We start from the raw sequence: 20,829 nt of genomic DNA on the forward strand, positions 1-20,829 counted from the left end.
AAATGTGCAGAAAATTGCAAACGATGTGTCACTACCATTTGATGACACTTTTTTACGATTTAGTGAAGTGTAATGGAGGTGACTTGATAATGTTGTGTATTTTTTTACCGCAGATGGAATTTGATTTTGGTGTTTGGATTGACATTTTTTTGTAAAATAAAATTTTATTGATACGCAATCATACAATTAATAAGATTTTTCTTCTTCCGACATTTCATGTTTAAAATTGGAAAATAAAATAACAACGTAAGCTTGCCATTTTAAATATAAAAACAAATAATTTTTATTAATTGCAAAAATTTGATCTAATAAAAATTTATTATGCTGTTTTTGAATTAATTAGCTTTTAAAAAATCATTAAATTATAAATATTTGTTGGGTAATACAATTTTCATAGTTTTAATTAAAAATCCAAAATTTTTTCATGGCCTACTATAAAAAAAGCGAAATATTTTGTTTTTTCTTAAATATTTAAAATTATGTATTACACAAATAGACATATCAAATGAGAAAAAAATAAGCTTTTTGAAAACGTCATAGCCAACTATGATTCCCATTTAAAAAAATACAACTTTGTTATTACAGTTAAACGAATGGTTGAAAAAAATCGCTGATAACATTATTAGATTCTCTGAAAAAAAGTGCCTGTATAAGGTCTTTGTTTCAAATGTCTATCTTTTATAATGAGAAAGTTATGAATTTTTTAAGATTTCGCTAAATGTCAACTTCAAAACCCCACCGAAGGGGTATTTAACCACATAGGATTGCATTATCACGCAGATTACGTAAGTATGCAAAATTTCAATTCATTTGGACAACAGGAATTGTCTCAAATTTGGCTCGGAAAATGTGAAACAGACAGACAGACAACAAAGCAAGTTAAATAAAAACTTTGAATAAGGCTTAAAGCGGCAATAGGAAGAATGTCACTTTAAAACCATAAATTTATGGCATCGTGTCTATCGATTTTCGCTCGAAACGAGTGTGTCGTAAAAACGGGGAAATTGATCGAAAACCCTTCGTCAACGTTCTTTTATTGGTTACATGTGTGTAGTTTTTGCTGAACTAACAATTCATATAAAATTTTTGTGTCCATTTGAAAAATTGGGTACTTACCGGGTTTGCAGGGCCTGTCTATGGCGAATTGGTTGCAAACGAGATTGTCCGAAACGTTGACGCAGATGTAACAGGTGACGGAGTATTTTTCGAAATCGTTTGAAATTTCACGTTTCTCGATTAAAAAGTTGGAAGCCAAGTGTTTGTCGTCTAAAGCGGTATTAGTCATGAAAATGCAGCTCAACAACATGCTCAGTCTCAACATCACAATCTGGAACAGAAAAAGCACATTTGTTCCAAATAGGGTTTCAGTAACTAGTCAATTTTAGGCAAAATCAAATGGCCTAAGAACCTGGTATAATACCGCACAACGTACCGCAGAATTTGATGGAACAAACCGTTTTGCTTTAAGAGTTTTACTTTTGGAGTTATAAATTTTTCTAATGACAAACTAAAAATATCTTTCTCGATTTTTTAATTATGCTCAAACTATATTTCAGTTGTATTATTTGATCCGGGAAATAAATTGGCGTCGAGTAAATTGCAAAATTCGTAACAGCTTTCACGTTATTGACAGATAAATTTTACGTAGTATTTTTACTTTTCTTTGTAATTTTATGAAAAGTACTGATCGCACGGCAATAAACCAATAAAAACCAGTATATTGGGCTGACACAAGCTGTCCATTTTGATGCTTTTTTAACTTTTGCTCTAGATCTTATAGTTTCCGAGAAAAACGCCAAAACCGACTTTTTTCACTTTTTAAGTGCCGATTACGTCGAAACTATTGGAGTTGTCGAAAAATGTCATGTACCATATTAGAACCGGTTTAAAAATCCTTTAAAATGACATAGGATTCAAGGCGATATTTCGAAAAAAAAATTTCACATGCCGATTACAGCGAAACTAATGTTAGGTTTTTAATTTTTTGTAATTACGACAAAACGATTCGAAGCAGTGTAATTATTTTAATGTAAACTTACGTAAAATGGCCCGGGGAATCGATTGGCCTTAAGCAAATTACAAAATTCGTAATAGTTTTTTAGTTATGAATTTTTTAAAATTTTACCTATTTTTGCATTTATTAGCAATTTTCTCGAAAACTATTAGTCGGAGGAGAATGATTTCTTTTTTAAACGATAGATAATTAAAAGAGCAATCCAGTAATATTGAACTTAATGGTGGTTATGATTAATAATTCCGCAGTTTTTGAAAAAAATGCAAAAACAACTTTTTACAATTTCTCTCTTTTCAAGCGCCGATTACGGCGAAACTATTAGAGCTATCGCAAATTGTCAAGTACCATATTATAACCGGTTTAAAAAACTCTTCAAAATGGCATAGGTCTCAAGGCGATATTTCGAAAAAAAAAATTTCACATGCCGATTACAGCGAAACTAATGTTAGGTTTTTAATTTTTTGTAATTACGACAAAACGATTCGAAACAGTGTAATTATTTTAATGTAAACTTATGTAAAATGGCCCGGGGAATCGATTGGCGTTAAGCAAATTACAAAATTCGTAATAGTTTTTTAATTATGAATTTTTTTTACATTTTACCTATTTTTGCTTTTATTAGCAATTTTCTCGAAAACTATTACTCGGAGGAGAATGATTTCTTTTTTAAACTATAGATAATTAAAAGAGCAATCCAATAATATTGAACTTAATGGGGGTTATGATTAATAATTCCGCAGTTTTTTAAAAAAATTCAAAAACAACTTTTTACAATTTCTCTCTTTTCAAGCGCCGATTACGGCGAAACTATTAGAGCTATCGCAAATTGTCAAGTACCATATTATAACCGGTTTAAAAAACTCTTCAAAATGGCATAGGTCTCAAGGCGATATTTCGAAAAAAAAAAATTTCACATGCCGATTACAGCGAAACTAATGTTAGGTTTTTAATTTTTTGTAATTACGACAAAACGATTCGAAACAGTGGAATTATTTTAATGTAAACTTATGTAAAATGGCTCGGGGAATCGATTGGCGTTAAGCAAATTACAAAATTCGTAATAGTTTTTAGTTATGAATTTTTTTAAATTTTACCTATTTTTGCTTTTATTAGCAATTTTCTCGAAAACTATTAGTCGGAGGAGAATGATTTCTTTTTTAAACGATAGATAATTAAAAGAGCTACCCAATAATACTGAACTTAATGGGGGTTATGGTTAATAATTCCACAATTTTTGCAAAAAATGCAAAAACGACTTTTACAATTTTTCTCTTATCAAGCGCCGATTACGGCGTAACTATTGGAACTATCGAAAATTGTCAAGTACCATATTATAACCGGTTTAAAAAACTCTTCAAAATGGCATAGGCCTCAAGGCGACATTTCGGAAAAAAAATCGATTTTCACAAGCCGATTACGGCGAAACTAATGTTTATTTTATTATTACGACCAAACGATTCAAGACATTGGAACTATTTTGATGTAAATCTATGTAAAATGATCCGAGGAATCGATTAGCGTTAGGCAAATTACAAAATTCGTAACAGTTTTCAAGTTATTAACACATAAAGTTCACCTTTTTTTTGTGTTGTCTTAACAATTTTTTCGAAAATTATTTGTCGAAGGGTAATAATCTTTTTTAAAGGAGATAGATAATTAAAAGAGCTTTCCAAAGATAAAAAATCTAATGAGGTTATGTAATTATTGTCTGATAAATGCTCCACGACAAAATCACGACAAAATATCGACAAAAATCGGAAAAATCCAACCTACTGATGTTTTCCCGCACTTTTAAGAACTCTATTAGCTGTTTCACAGTAATAAAAATTTACCAAAATATCTTATTAAATAATTGATAAATTTGTAAAATAGTTATTAATGATTAGATCTCTCATTGAAACTAAAAATTACATTTGTGATTATTTTTTTAAGTGCATGAATAATTTATAACAAATAATGCAGAGAGAAAATGCAGTGTTCGCGTTTTTATTATTTTGAGACAGCAAATAGAGGGTTTTAAACACAGAAAAGTGAAGAAATTAAACTTTAAAATTAAAAAAAAAGTTTTTTGTTTTTTGAAGATTTTGAATGACCATTAGTGTTTTAAACGAAAAATTTCAAAAATTGAAGTCAAAACTGGTACAATACGTAAACTGAGTCGTAAAAATCGCCTGAATGAACTATTTTGCTCTAGGGCTTTTAGTTTGCGAATTATGATTTTTTTAGTGGAAGAACTATAAATGTCTATGTAATCGGGACAATTGGAAAAATTACAAATGCCTTTGTAATCGGGATAATTCGATAGATAATGATTAAAGTGAGCGTTTGTTGGTCCAAAACCCAAAAACAAGTTGAAATTTTCGCTTTTTTCACTCTTCCAAGGCAAAAGGTCCAGTGCCGTTGTAATCGGCGTGTTTAATCCGTAGCATTGCCTTGGTCTTTCCAAACTTGAACATAGCGTTACTAGCATTGTATGTTCAGGAAATTGAAACACTCACTGTACTTTATACATATTTCTTGCGTTTGAAAAAGCCGGAGGTAATTTACCTTCGGCGTACAAGAAAAACGATGGAAATTGCTCGTTATTGATCCCAGCCGGCGGCATGTCGCGACACTGAAGAGCTACGTACAACGTCGGAATGACACGGAAAAGCTAATGGATCTTTTGCAAGCTTTACGAACAAGAGCGTCAAGAATCGCGAGATTTTCATTCGAAAAAAACTACCGTCACAGACCGAAATTAAATTTTAATAAATTATTACCTAAACATTTTAGAGCCGAGTAGCTATTAAGTGATAGGAATCTAATTATGCGAAACTTACGGCGAGCCCTCGAGGTACATTTACATAACTTGAGGATAACGACGAACAATAAGTAAACAAAACATTGATTGTCTGTGCTGCGCCACAACGGCTAGACATCATATTTTCAGTTTTTTTGAAAATCTAGTCAAAGAAATGCGCAAAAGTTAGTCGATTTTTTTTCAACAAAATCATTTTTGTCAACCCATCACCCGCTTTATTACGCCCTTATCACTGTTAGCTATCTTCGCGCTTAATTATTTACATCATCAATTTATTAAAAGGGTTGCAAGGTTTATAGTCTCGCTGTTATTTAATTAAAATCGACCCGGAACATAGTTTTAAGTGTTGGAAATTTTTACAAGTTTGTGTTAAATTTAATTAGAAAATTCCGCGTTCGTGACTGTCTCGTTAGAGAAAATATGACGAGGCGAGAGGTCCACTCCAAACGCAAATTCCTCGAAAGTTAAGAGTGTCATCAAGGAAAGTTGGTAAATTTTGGGTTGACCATGTTTGCATATTTCGTGAATCAACGTAACCCTTTGAGTAAAGCCAAGTTTCCATTAATTGAGAAGATTTGGATTAAGTTGAAGTGCTTGAGGCCATTTCCGGACGTTCAACCGTTAAATAACTGGCTGGTTTAGCTTATCTCCGAGTGCAAATATATGGAGATGGTTTTTCATCGTTTCGGGCGACGTGGGGCCGAAATTCATCGATTTATTTGTGTTGCTTCAAATTAGAATTTTCTCTTAATAGATTGATGAAACCAATTGCCTGTTACTTGACTTAGAAAGCATCATTGTTTCGAAAAAGTCTGAGATTTGTACCAAATAAAACTAATTGTTATTTGACAGGTGGAGATGTAAAAATGGTGGATGCGCCGGGACAGTAAATTAATTTTCTTATTAAGAATATTAATATCAGTAAAAATAAATATGTGAAAATATTAATTAACCGAAATTTTATCATCCCTACTGTTTTTCTAAAACAAAAATCTTTAAATGAAGTTTTTGAGCAAAAAAATTCTTATATAAAATTACGTTATTTTGATTTTTTTAATTTTTACTTAATTATAATAGTTATATTTTGGGGCTACCGACTTTTTTATCAAAAAACAAACAACAGCATCGCTTGTTCTCAAATGATACAAGAAGCAACATTTCTTTAGTTACTTAATATAGTTATTAATAAATTCATTATCTAAATAATTTCAGGCAGATGGAATTAATTGTAGAAAAATTCACAGGCATAGAGAAAAATATAAAATAGCTATTTAATAACAAATGCTGAATTCTGGGCGTTTAATATTAGTTTTTGAGATATACATACAGGGTGGTTTACTTCTGACATGTCCGAAGATGTATCCAAAAAACTTGGATACTTCGTTTTATTTTTAACAGTGGTTTTTTAACTTTTCAATAATAATAATCCATAATGAAATTTTAGCTTTTTATTGGTTGCATATTTATAGAAATTCAGAAATAACCCACTATTGACTCACCCTGTATAGAATATTCCATCGAATTGAAAAGTCCATTAATGATTTTTAAATAATTGGCAAATAAATATTTTTTTACAAGAGCCTTAAAATTATTTTCAAATATACACGGTGTTTCAGAATTTCAGAATTTCAGAATCTGCTTAGTTATTAAAATAATTTAATACCTTTGACAAAAACATGCTTTTTTTAAATGTACCTAACGCAAAAAATTACACTGAAAGAAGTAATAATTTTTTTAATTGTTAAATTTAAATATCTTTCGAGTAATCGGTCAGACACACTTAACTGTTTATATTTTTAGAGAGACAGTTAAACCTCTTCGATTTTTTATCTTTTTGATTACAGTGAGCTAAAAAACAATCACATATTTATAGTTTGAACTTTCTTCTTTAAAGTGGTGAAAGTTCTATTTTTCAAGGTTTTTTAGTTTTTCTGTATTTACTTTAAAGCTTGTTTTTGTCAGATATTTATATTATTTAAAAAACTAAGCAAAAACGGCCAATAAGAATCTGTGTTACAGCTATATCCAAAAATTCAAAAAAACATAGGCTGTTCCATTTAAAAAAAACATAAGATTGTATTGTAACTAATTTCGAAAACACCCTGTATACTTAAATAATTTTAGGCGAGTCAGGCAATGTGCAACTTCTGATTAATTTACTTTTTATTTACACATGACGGACGGGACAAAAAAATCTTGTGTGTGAAAATAGCTGTAAAAATGTATTCAGACAGGTTTTAATTATTAAAGACTTTAAAAGCCGGTTTATGGAAAGCTTTATTAAAATTTAATACGTTGTTAAAAGTTAACAACGCGAATGGACCAATGAAATTGGTTCATTTTCGTCACGTGACCAGTTAATCACGTATTTAATTGATGATTAAATTAATGACGCTTCTATAAACCGAACATTAGGGCCGGTTTAGAGAAAACAAAATTAAGATAATCAAGAATTAAACTAATTGTCATTTAAAATGCATTGACAAATGTCAAGTTAACTTCGAATTAAAATTTGATTGAAATTAAAATGTTCTGTAAAACGGCTCTTACAGTATTAAAATTGGACAGTGAAAATGAAAAAATCTCGGTTTTGTTTAACAACGTAAGAAATAAGATCAACGTTTTATGTTTACGATAATGGACGGGACAGCAAAAAAACTGTCAGAATGGCCGAAGTGCCGCCATGTTGAAAATATTTTCAGTTAATTATCATTATCAGAACTTTTAATACTGTGTAAGGTTTGAATACTTTTAGTAGACTCACCCTGTATACAATTTTCTCTGGTTATTAAAGAAAAGTGAAACAATTCCGGAACATTTAACAAAAGGCAAAAAAACCAAATTTTTTATAAACCGCTCTTTTTTCCCCAACTTTTCCACCTAGTCTCGCCAATAAATCCCGCAAATCCTCTTCTTGGAAACCTAACCCGTTGGACGTGTTTTCCCTTCCTCCAGAAAAAGTGGCGACAATCCGTAATAGTTGTCAAAGAGGCGGTGCCTCGTCCGCAATCGTCCGATACAAACAGCCCAAACGCAATGGAGATATCCAGCCGCTGTTTCAGGCGAGATAAGAGCTATCGATTTCGTCGAAGGATATCCGGTTTCGTGAAGCAACGAGAATTTTAACGGCTTTAGTCGAATTAAAAGCGAGCCAAAGTTTGCGCACCTTATCAAAAAATAACTCGGGCCCGCAACAACAAACAACATCGATTATTATTTGAGCCAGCAATGCGACGCTTTAATTGAGCCGGAAATGATTGTGTGGGGCGCTGGAGCATTTTTATGCACGATTTCGACGCAAATTTTCATCAAATACGCAAACTTATATTAAATTATAAATCATATGCAAGATTAAATAAATTCTTCCATGATTTCTCGACTTAATCCTTGCGAAATAAATATCAATTACACAAAACGCAAAAATTAAAAAAAAATGTTTTTAAAAGTTTGAAAGAATGGGAATAACGCTTTTTTGACCAAATTTTATACTTTTTTCGCCTTATTTTCGACAAGATTTTCTTTAAAAACGAGCTAAATCGAGTGGAACATATCAAATAAAGCTTTGGTATCATCTTGCAAAAGAACCTAGAAATTGTGTGATTTGAATAGAAAAAGTTATGTTTGAGATAGGAAGGACTACAGGGTGTTCCGTTTAAACCCCACATTAGAAGTATTGGTAGTTTTAATAATGATAGTCATCTGAAAATTTGTATACGACCATAATCTCTTAGGTCCTGCTCAATGAAAATATTTTCAAGATGGTGGCACTTCTGGTTATACCGGAAGTCGCTATCAACTTTCTTATTTTAAATGGAAAGCTATATTTTTTATTGCGTTTTTGGATTACTGGAGTTATTTTAATGTAGTTTTCATAAGCTTTTCCAATACCTAAATTTAGCCGTTTAGGAAATATTTGGGGTTTTTAATTTTTTTTTGGATTTGCACTTTCCAGTTCAAAAATCGATAACTTTGCCATTTTTTTAAATTTACAAATATTTTTTAGCTCATTTGAAAGAGAAAACCTAGATCTTTCCTTTGGTGTTTTCAAATTTCTAAAAAAGAATAACAAACCCCAAATATTTAAAGTTAAGTTTTTAGAACTTTAAGCACCCATAACTCAATTTTTTCAAATTAAATGCCACAAGTTTTATTTTATTAAATCGTAGAGAATTTAATTCTGCATCGATCTGTATTAGCATTCCCTATACTTAAGTTTAATAGTTTTCAAGTTACGATAACTTTTTGTTGGGATTGAGAAATTCATTAGCCATTGGCTTTTTCTCATAGGTGGCCATGAAAACGAGAAAAAACATTCAATGAATTTATTTTGTTCTCACAGGACAGACAACACAATTTTGAACAGAGTTTGTCGTTTGTTAAATCAGAAATGTTTTTACGGCCAACTATGCACAAATAGCTGTGGTTAGTAAGAAATTTTCTACAATGTCAAAAAAACCAACATAACTTGAAAATCATCACAGATAGGTATAGGGAATGCTAATACAGATCGATGCAGAAAAAAATTCTCCTCGATCTAGTGAAACCAAAATTAGGACATCCCATTTGAAAAAATTAAGTTATGGGCACTTGAAGTTGTCCAAACTTAACCTTAAAATTTTTGGGTTTATTAACTTCTTTTCCAATTTTGAACACACCGGAGAACAGATATAGCCTTTCTCTTTTAATTCTCCAAATATGATTACAAAATTTTCAAAACTAAGAGAGTTACCGATTTTTTAAGTGACAGGTGCAAATCCAAAAATTTTCAAAACATCTTAAATATCTCGAAAACGGTTAAACTTAGGTATAGGAAAAGCTGATAAAAACGGCCTTAAAATAACTCAACTAATCCAAAAACGCAGCGAAAAACATAGCATTCCATTCAAATTAAGAAAGTTGTAGCGACTTCCGGTATAACCGGAAGTGCCGGCATTTTGAAAAAAAAAACTCATTGAGCAGAACTTAAAGGAATATGGGCGAGTACCAAGTTTCAAATAGATATCTTTATTAGAACTTTGTTGGAACGACTGCGCCCTCTGGCGACATTGACGGAACTACCGAAACCGGGACGTTTTATTTGTACGCCGTATCCTATCCTTTAGATATCCGTAGCTTAAACTCTCGAAAAAGACAAAAGTGAAACCATTTTCCGTCTATTTTCGTGATTTGTGGGTTACATCAGGCGACAAACAGTTCTAATTTCGTTCAAAAACCGTTTCCTGCTTCGCCCGTCACAAATTACCATTTTATACGAGCGATGAACATTCAGGAAACAATTTTTGTTCCGGTATAAATTTTCATTAAAATTTGCTCTGCTCACAGAAACTCCTTTTAAAAATCGTTCTCTAAAATATGTTGCAACAAAGTTCGTGTCGTTTATAGTAAGAATTTACGACCGACCGGTAGAAAGCACTAAAAAACACAAATCGTTTTTACACAACCCCTTGTAATCACTTGGAAATTTCCCGATCATCGTACTTCGCAAAACACCTGTTAACAATTACAGTTAATGAAATCAGTCCTCCCGTGGCGCGTTCACGAATTAATTAATTTTCTTAATTGATGGCCGATTTTTCCGGTGGCGGTGTAAATGTTTGATGATTTTTATGAGGAGGCAAATCGGGGATTCCCTCGAGGGTGGCGCGAAACACGTAACAAGTAAATCGTCTCATTTGCCCCAGATCGGGATTCCGGCGTCGTAGGGCGTCGCGACGCGCGTTACATCTCGTCGCAGCCGCCGTCGATACTTTCATTATTACGGAATTCCGTGACCGTTCGCGTCTAAGCCGAGCTGATCTATTCGAAACAGTCGCGCTGGAATTCGAACGGAATGTTTTGCGGATGTGTGCCCATTACCTATACAGGGTGATTCTTCTAGGCACTACATTAAAAGCTTCTTTGCTAAAAATCACCATAAATGGCGATGTTCTTTCGATTATCTTTAAGAAAATTAAATTATTACTCTGACTGAGAAGGTGGCCAAAAAATGCAATAAAAAGTTGTGGTTATACTATTTGAAATTTCAAAGTTGGCGCCAATTTCTCGTAGTACTGGAAGCTCAGCCATTTAAAAATGATTTATATGAACACAAAATGGTTGATTTGAATCGTATACAAAATTTTAAAGCTCTAACCTGTATTAAAAATTACAAAGTTTCTAAGGTGGGTTTAAACGAATCACCCTGTATTTGGAAGGACAGAATGTCTAAGTAATCGAACAAATCTGCTCAATATTGCGGGAAAGTGCACTTTTTTCAAGTTTTAGGAAAATATATAGTTGATTATTCCGGCGCATCCACCATTTTCCAATGGAATCATATAAGTGTGATAGAAATAAAGTAAAGTTTTGTTAACTATTTCAGGAACTTTTAATCTGTTGAGGATGTGTGCCCATTACCTCCCATTACCTATACAGGGTGATTCTTCTAGGCACTACATTAAAAGCTTATTTGCTAAAAATCACCATAAATGTCGGTGTTCTTTCGATTACCTTTAAGAAAATTAAATTATTACTCTGATTGAGAAGGTGACCAAAAAATGCAATAAAAAGTTGTGGTTATACTATTTGAAATTTCAAAGTTGGCGCCAATTTCTCGTAGTTCCGGAAGCTCAGCCATTTAAAAATGACTTATATGAACACAAAATGGTCGACTTGAATCGTATACAAAATTTTAAAGCTCTAGCTTTATTAAAAATTAAAAAGTTTCTAAGGTGGGTTTAAACGAATCACCCTGTATTTGGAAGGACAGAATGTCTAAGTAACCGAACAAATCTGCTCAATATTGCGGGAAAGTGCACTTTTTTCAAGTTTTGGGAAAATATATATTAGATTATCCCGGCGCATCCACCATTTTTCAGTGGAGTCCTATAAGTGTGATAGAAATAAAGTAAAGTTTTGTTAACTATTTCAGGAAATTCAAATCTATTAAGGAAATCTGAAAATTCCGGTTTGCTGAAAAGTTGCCAACGAATACGTAAAACATTAAATTTAGCATATTTTCTCTAATTTATTGCAAAGTCCTGAAACAGATAATTAGAGAATTGTTCAAGGGAAACCAGAAATTCCCAAATATTTGAAATTTTGAACTAAAAATACATACAGCTTATCTTAGCGATTTGGAAAAATCCATTAGTTACTGACCTTTAATTATTTTTTACGAGAACTCTAGATATAGCTCGCTGACTTACCTGAAATAATTTTCAGGTATTTGTATTTTTTTTTGTTGAATTTTTTGGATGTTAATTGTAACACTGATGTTTTTAGGCTAAATTATTGTTGGTAAATTTTGCTTTGTTTTTGAAATAATTTTCATTCGTTTCATGAAAATACGCTTTTTAAAAAAATTCATTCTCAAAAAGTAACAAAACTAGGAAAATAGAGTATATATTTTTTACCTCATTGCCTTCAAGAAGATAAAAAAAACAAAAAAAGGTTTTTTTTAAAAAAAAGCTTTTATTTAAAAGATGCACTAAAATGTAAAAAATAATGTTTTCGTTTCACGAGAGAATATTTTTGCTTAAAAGTAAGGATTTTTAAATTTTATAAAAAACATTTTTTTGATGAATCAGGTTATACTTGGGCTAATTTGATTGCAGATTTCTTTAATATTCCAGAAGTTTTCTGTTTTTTAATAATAAAAATAAATGTGCTGTCCCGGCGCATCCACCATTTTTGTTTATATATTATTTTTTTGTTAAACAGATTCAGTTGGTAATATTATCATAAGAAATGCACAGTTTGTGACTTTTTTCTTTGGAAAAATTCCTGAAAATTCAATCAATTATGACTGTTTCATTTAATTATTTTTCTCTCATTTTATAACACTGTTAGTCCTGAAACAAATTATTGAAATTTTAGTTTTGACTATTTCATGGAAGTTCGAATTTTTTTCTGAAAAAGTGGCCACGACTGACATTTTGACTTAAAATGATTAATTTTTTTCATTTTGCACAATTACTGTCGAATTTTGATAAAATGATTGTCTGATTAAAATGATTTTAATTGTCTTGAAATTTTGCTTAAAATTTTTAACACTTAAAAAATAACATTGTATTTGTTAAAATAAGATAGTTTTTTAAAGATCTGACAAGATCTTGAGGAAACATCAAAAATTATAAGACACAAATATTTTGAAATGAAGATCTTGATTAGTATATTGATCTTATTTTCGAGGATCTTGAGTCATTGAGAGGGAGATTTGAGAGTACAGTAAAACCTCTCAACAACGGACACTGAATTTTTAATTGTCCGTTGTTGAGAGGTGTCCACTAATGGGAGCTGAGAAATTTTAATATAGGTTTTGTTACGTTCCCACAAAAATGTCCGTTGTGAAGAGGTGTCCGTTAGTGGGAGGTGTCCATTAAGTGAAGTCTCACTGTATTGTCTTTCTCCAATATATTTTGAAAAAAATGTAGCTTAGAACTACGTAGAGCTCCAAAAAAAGTAAATATTTAATAAGTTATGAAACAAATATTTTGCAATGAAATTTCAGCCTTAGAAGTGACTAATCCGCAAACTTGTGAAAAAATAAACCAAAGTTTTGCATATTTTTCTCTTTTATTGCAAAGGTAATTAGAGCATCGATGTTAAACAGCTGTTTTAGGAATTGTTTACTTACTGTACGAAACAAAACAATCAGTTTAAAAGCATTTATTGGAAAAGGAAAATAAAAAATACCGTAAAACAGTATTCACATTTTTATTTGCTGAAGTAAACGAATTACTTTTTTTCTACTAGCAACAGTTTTTTTGAGTCATTATTGGTCAAACGCCCCGTTTTGCGTGTGTTTACGCGAAATAAATCCGAATTAAAAGGCTCGAGTCGTCCGAGCGGAAATTCTCCGCAAATGTTTCATTCAAGACGCCTTTATTAAAACGTTGCGATCAATCCGGGCCGAGGATCTTCCCTTTACGCTCATTTCTATGATGATTCGATTCCCAAAATTGAAATATTTAACAACGGCGGAAAAATTCAAAACGGGTCGAATCCCCGATTGAAAAAAATCGAGCGACAGTTTTACATTTAATAGAAGACGATTTTTATTTATTCAAACGCAAGATCAGAGTGAAACTTTAAGCATTTACAGCTTTCAGCAGCGATTTGAATTATGTATGAATGCAATGAAATGAAACAAAACGTGCAGGCGAGTGTTTGAGCAAAAAAAACTATGCTTAAACAATTCAAATTTGGGATCACGTTCGATTTTACGCATAATTTAGAAAAAATCGTCGTTGTTTCCTCGCATAAAAGTAATTTGGTCGTGTCCGCCATAAAACACACTTGCGGAACGCCCGTTCTCAGCTTATATTAATGACCCTTAAAATATTGTTTATGAATGTAAGCTCGATAAACAAAGGCCCGGATACGCTCCGCAACCGACATTGTTAATGAACAAGCTTAATAGCGACCTCCGGACCAGCTATTTTGCGGCAAAATCAATTTTCAGACACAATTTTTTTTATTTTAGTTTCAGTTTTTATGAACAGATTCACAATTGTAAAATTTGAAATACAAACAGGAAAAAGAAATACAAATTAATGACGGACGGGACATTTTTATCGTTATAAAATTCGATTGCACTAATTGCAACAATTATTTTTAAAGTAAAAAAAGGCAACTACTGATCACTCTATTTTTTGTTTACATATAACGGATAGGACAAAAAATCTTGTTTGCAAATAACTTTAAAAAAATTATTTAGCAGGTTTTAATTGTTAAAGTATCAGAATTAGACAGTGGAAATTAAAAATTTTTGGTCTTGTCTAACGACGTCAGAAATAAGGACAATATTTATATAATTGCAATGACGGACGGGACACCAAAATTTACGAAGATAAAAAAGTTTAATGGAAATATTTGACACTCCTTTTTTTTCCAAATTGTTTTTACATTGATTTGTTGCATTCTAATTGAGTTTTATATGATTTTTTTTTCAATTTTTGTATTAGTATTTATATCTATAGATTTTTTGCGTGTGCAATATTTTAAAGCTCTGGCTGTATTTTTTATTAAAAAGTTCAAAAAAAATCACTCTGTATATGGAGGGACTCCACCGAATGCCGAAGCAAACGAACAAATCTGCTTGCTATTTCGAAAAACTACATGTTTTCAAGTTTTTAGGAAATATCCTATTATCCCGGCGCATCCACCATTTTTCAATTTAATATTTTAATAAAAAAGGGTGTTTTTGTTAAAAAAATCAAATTATATTTCAAAACTAAGCAGAATTGACCCATTCTGTGAGAAAGACCGGCCCTAAAACCGGTTTACTGGTGTCTCATGTGTTTCAGGAATGGATAATTGTTCAATAAAAGTATAAATATCACCTCCTACTTGTTTATCTGGTGCACAAAAAATTTGAATAAAAAAAATTTACGTATCGCAAATGGTTCAAAGGCTGTGATATTTTATATAAACCCCTGCAAATGAAAATTTTTACTAAAAAATTGACATATGTTAAAAACTATGGCAAATAAGTACCAACAACTCAGGTAAATTGTACTCAGTTTAAGAAGGTGAATTGAACTCACAATGGTCGATGCGGAGCGTATGTAACATTTTATAGCTCTAGCTGTATTAGAAGTTAAAAAGTTTAAAAAAAAATCACCCTGTATATGGAAGGACTCGACAGAATGTCGAAGCAAACGAACAAATGTGTTCACTAATTCCGAAAAATGCAAATTTTTTCGAGCTTTTAGTAAATATCGAATTATCCCGGCGCATCCACCATTTTTCAATTTAAGATATTTTTAAGAGATTCTTAGCTTTTGTGTAATAAATTAAAAAAATGTGTGTTTTTGTTAAAAAAAATCAAATTATATTTCAAAACTAAGCAGAAGCGACCCGTTCTGTGAGAAAGACTGGCCCTAAAACCAGTTCACTGGCGTTTCATTTGTCCCAGGAATGGATAATTGACCAATAAAAGTATAAATATCACCTTCTACTTGTTTATCTGGTGCCCAAAAAAATTAAATAAAAAAAATATTTACTTATCACACATGGTTCAAAGGCTGTGATATTTTATATAAACCTCTGCAAATGAAAATTTTTACCAAAAAATTGACATACGTTAAAAACTATGACAGACAAGTACCAACGACTCAGGTAAATTTTACTCAGTTTGAGAAGGTGAATTGAAGTCAGACGATGCGGAGCGTATGCAACATTTTAAAGCTCTAGCTGTATTAGAAGTTGAAAAGTTAAAAAAAAATCACCCTGTATATGGAAGGACTCGACAGAATACCGAAGCAAACGAGCAAATCTGTTCACTATTTCGGAAAAGTGCATATTTTTTCAAGTTTCTAGGAAATAACTAATTATCCCGGCGCATCCACCATTTTTCAATTTAAGATATTTTTGAATAATTTTTAGTTTTTGTGTAACAAATTTTTAAAAAGGGTGTTTTTGTTAAAAAAATCTAATTGTATTTCAAAATTTAGCAGAATCGACGCGTTCTGTGAGAAAGACGTGCCCTAAAACCAGTTCATTGGCGTCTCATTTGTCTTAAGAATGGATAATTGACCAACAAAAGTATAAATATCACTCCCTACTTGTGTATCTGGTGCCCAAAAAAATTGAACAAAAAAATATTTACTTACTGAACTCAAAATGATCGATGTGGAGAGTATCCAACATTTCAAAGTTCTAGCTGTATTAGAAGTTAAAAAGTTAAAAAAAACACCCTGTATATGGAAGGACTCGACAGAATACCGAAGCAAACGAACAAATCTGCTCACTATTTCGGAAAAGTGCAAATTTTTTTAAGTGTCTAGAACATATCTTATTATCCCGGCGCATCCACCATTTTTCAATTTAATATTTTCACAAAAAGGGTGTTTTTTAGGTTAAAAAAAAATCGAATTATGTTTCAAAACTAAGTAGAATCGACCCGTCTGTGACAAAGACCGGCCCTAAAACCAGTTCGTTGGTGTTTCATTTGTCCCAAAAATTGATAATAAAAGTATAAATATCATTTGAGTTCAAAAATCGTGGCTGTTTTACGAAACTGAAAACTTTGAATTAATTGTGAATGTGGGCATTTTTCCAAGTCATTTAATTAAAATACAAAATGTTAACGCAATTTCCCGTCCACTATAATCCAAGTCTCAAAAATAAGCAATTTTGCTCGGCTCCGCTTCAACATTATTCAGAGTTTCGCTTCTCCAACTTTAATCCGAGGCTTACTTAAGACAAGTGTGATTACAATATTGCGAAAGCAGCGACCTCGGGACTCCTCTGACCAATTATCACGACGCCATCAGCATTTGAAAAGGGTCGCTGGTGTTTACTCAAGTTTAATGAGATTTTCGACAAATTTCAAATCTCGCGCCTGTTTAATCCGATGATGATTTAAATAGGAAAAATGTAAAGTTTCAACGGACGAAAAAAAACTTATGGCTTAAGGCTTGCGTAAAATATTCAGATGTGGTTCAATCAGCTAATGCAATTTTGACCCAACAATGTGCGGAAGAATAATCGCGGAATATTCTACACACTTTGTAAACAAAATTTCCAAGTTTTGAAGTTGTCAGCAGTGTAAGTGACGTTATCCAAACTTTGTTCGCATCGTCGTGAAAAAAGCTACTTCACGGGATTGAACGATCCCTCCGTATCGATTCCATTTTGGGATTTTCTCTTCGTTAAGTTTTTATTAGCGGGAATTTTAAGTGTATTATCTGTATCCTTGTTATTGGCTGTAACTTTCCCAAGTTGGGTCATTATCGGGAACATATAAGGGATCACACCCATTACCTCCAAACACAAAAAGATAATTTGATTTTGGTACAGTGGTCGATTTTAATGAGTTATATCACACGGTGTGAAACACTGCGCAAAATTTAATATTACAGTGAGGTTTTTTGCGTTTTTTTTTCCTCTGCCGCAGTTGTAAAGTAAATAGACAAGTCGAGGAGATGAGTCTCGAGGGTTTACTATAAACAACTCATCACACACTTTCAACTCTACTCAATTAGGCCCCTATCGCTTATTAGCTACCTCTAGCTGAATTATTTACATCATCAATTTATTAAAAGGGTTGCGAGGTGCAATATTGCGATGTTTAATTACGAGAAGGCTTAGTTTTCTGATCCCGCAAAAATTAATTAATTAATTTTGAATACGTACAGGATGACCCAACTTACGAGACGAAACCAAAAAAACAGTATGGTAGAGTAAAAATGATCCAACGAGACTTTCCATACACGAATTTTGTTTCCTTTTTCAACATTACAGAAATTTCTGACACTTTTGTTGGTTTATAAAATAATTTTATTTATCTAACAGCGCGCATGCGCACACTTTTGACAGTTTTTTCAGTGGTGCACAAAATGCTGCTTAGCAATGCTTCATCAATTGTTTCGTTTACTAACAAGATCTTATATTTTCGTTGGATCAGCCGACGGATATCGTTAATTTTTTGTGTGGTCTACTATTTTTTTAATGATCCAGTGATAATTTGGCTTAATTTTAAATAAAAGAAAACTATTTTAAAATTATTTTTTTGCGCCTAATTGAAAAACCACCTAAAATATGTAACTCGCATATAATGGCTATTAAGACACTTGTACTCTTTAAGACACTCGCCAAGGCTCGTTTCATAAAGTTGCTATTAGCTGTTTCAAAACTACAAAAACGCCAACGTCGTATTTTCTAATTTACCTTTTCCAAGCGTTTATTTAGCAAAAAAACTTAATTACTATGCAAAATTTCTTAAAAAGTAAGCCAATACATCACAGAATTATGTCAAAAATGACATTATTTTTGTGTGGCCTACTATTTTTCGGGGTTTAATGATCCAATGGTAATTTGGCTTAATTTTAAATAAAAGGAACGTATCTTAAAATTATTTTTTTTTAACTTGAGGTCATTTTTTGCGCCTAATTGAAAAACCACCTCCTGAAATATGTGCGTTCTAAATTTCGTAACAATCCGTTGACAAATAACTGAGATATTAAGCTCGAAAGTCTTAGGTGAGACACGCTATACATAATATTTATTACATGCTCGTGACCAATGGGAATGCAGTGTCGCGACCACGTGGACAACTTGTGACCAATGAGAACGTAATATGGCAGTCACTATTAGATTGCCTTGAGTCTGACATTTAAAAATAAATTTGACATTTTGAAAAAAAAAAGTTAATTGTTTATTTTAACCGAGCGGATCGTAAAAAATGTAGGTATGTAACTCGCATATAATGGCTATTAAGACACTCGCCACAGCTCGTTTCATAAAGTTGCTATTAGCTGTTTCAAAACTATAAAAACGCCAACGTCGTATTTTTCTAATTTACCTTTTCTAAGCATTTATTCAGCAAAAAATTCAATTATTGCGCAAAATTTCTTAAAAAGTAAGCCAATAAATCACAGAGTTATGTCAAAAATGATATTATTTTTGTGGGGCCTACTATTTTTCCGGGTTTAATACACCAGTGGTAATGTGGCTTAATTTAATTAAAAGAAACGTATTTTAAAATTATTATTTTTAACTTGAGGTTATTTTTTGCGCCTAATTAAAAAACCACCTCCTGAAATATGTGCATTCTAAATCTCGTAACAATCTCTTGGCAAATAACTGAGATATGAAGCTCGAAAATTTTAGGTGAGACACGCTGTACATAATAAGTACATGCTCGTGACCAATGGGAATGCAGTGTGGCGACCACGAGGACAACTTGTGACCAATAAGAATGTAATATTGCAGTAACTACTAGATTGCCTTGACTCTGACATTTAAAAATAAATTTAACATTTTCAAAAAAAACTTTAATTTTTTATTTTAACCGACCGGATCGTAAAAAAATGTAGGTATGTAACTCGCATATAATGGCTATTAAGACACTCGCCAAGGCTCGTTTCATAAAGTTGCTATTAGCTGTTTCAAAACTATAAAAACACCAACGTCGCATTTTCTAATTTGCCTTTTATAAGCGTTTATTCACCAAAAACTCAATTATTGTGCAAAAATAAGCCAGTAAATGACAGAATTATGTCAAAAATGACATTATTTTCGCAAATTCTGCGTATTTAAATAAATATGTAGACCGAAAATCAAGTTTTTTTCTGTTTTTATTAAACTAGAACGAAAAGATTACGAAATTTGGTCGCAAAAGACCAAAAATTTACATTTTCTGAGCATTTATTCAGCAAAAACTTAATTATTGCGCACAATTTCTTAAAATGTAAGCCAACAAATCACAAGATTAAGTAAAAAATGACATTATTTTTTAAAGTTCTGAGGATTTGAACACGTTTTTAAACCAAAAACCAAGTTTTTTCCCCCTGTTTTCAACTGTAACGAAAAAATCACCAATTTAATTAAAAATGACCAAACATTTGCGCAAAATTTCTCAATAAGTAAGCCAATAAACCACAAAATTATGTCAAAAATTATTTTTTTTGCAAATTCTGAGGATTTAAAGACATTTTTATACCTAATATCATATTTCTTTCCTGTTTTCATTAAACTAAAAATTTCAAACAACAAATTTCAAAGTCCAAAAACTGCGTCCATTGCTAAAATGTTTTCTCTCAAAAAAAAAACGCTAAAACTGGTCAAAAAATTACCAAATTTGATCGAAATTTATATCAATTTCATGGTTTTTTAACCTGAAACTCATTTATTTTATAAGATTTTGTCAAACCACTTGGCTCAAAAAATGGAAACTGTTTACTCAAAAAAAGTTCTTTCCTTTTTTTGCTCTTAATCACGTGTTTGAGTGTTCCACCTAAATACCTAATCGGGCCAAATTTCAAAAATAAAATTCTTCAATTTTTACTTTTTATTAGCACGTTTTTAATGCAGAAACGTAATTATTTCGCAAAAATCATCAAAGAATTTAATTAATCTGTAAATGAATTGAAGATTGTGACATGAAACCAAAAAATCACCAATTTATAGCAAGCGCTGATCATCACTATGACGCATTAACGTGTTGCATTTTTAATCGCGCTCAGTGTATGCAATACAAAGTTGCAAACGCTTCGAAATTGATGTGTTTTCGGGGCGAAAACCA

The 20,829-nt window shown here is 31.7% G+C and overlaps 1 protein-coding gene across 1 annotated transcript in view; it reads right to left on the minus strand.

The window, feature by feature from the left end:
* The window catches only part of LOC103313412 (uncharacterized), a 158,490-nt gene that overhangs the window by 1,600 nt on the left and 136,061 nt on the right, over positions 1–20,829 (minus strand). Inside the window, exon 2 of the mRNA XM_064358611.1 lies at positions 1,117–1,327. Within this exon, the coding sequence (XP_064214681.1) occupies positions 1,117–1,327 (211 nt within the window). The remainder of the gene's footprint in view (positions 1–1,116; positions 1,328–20,829) is intronic.

This window comes from Tribolium castaneum, chromosome 8 (assembly GCF_031307605.1).
Source record: "Tribolium castaneum strain GA2 chromosome 8, icTriCast1.1, whole genome shotgun sequence".
Taxonomy (NCBI): Eukaryota; Metazoa; Arthropoda; class Insecta; order Coleoptera; family Tenebrionidae; genus Tribolium; species Tribolium castaneum.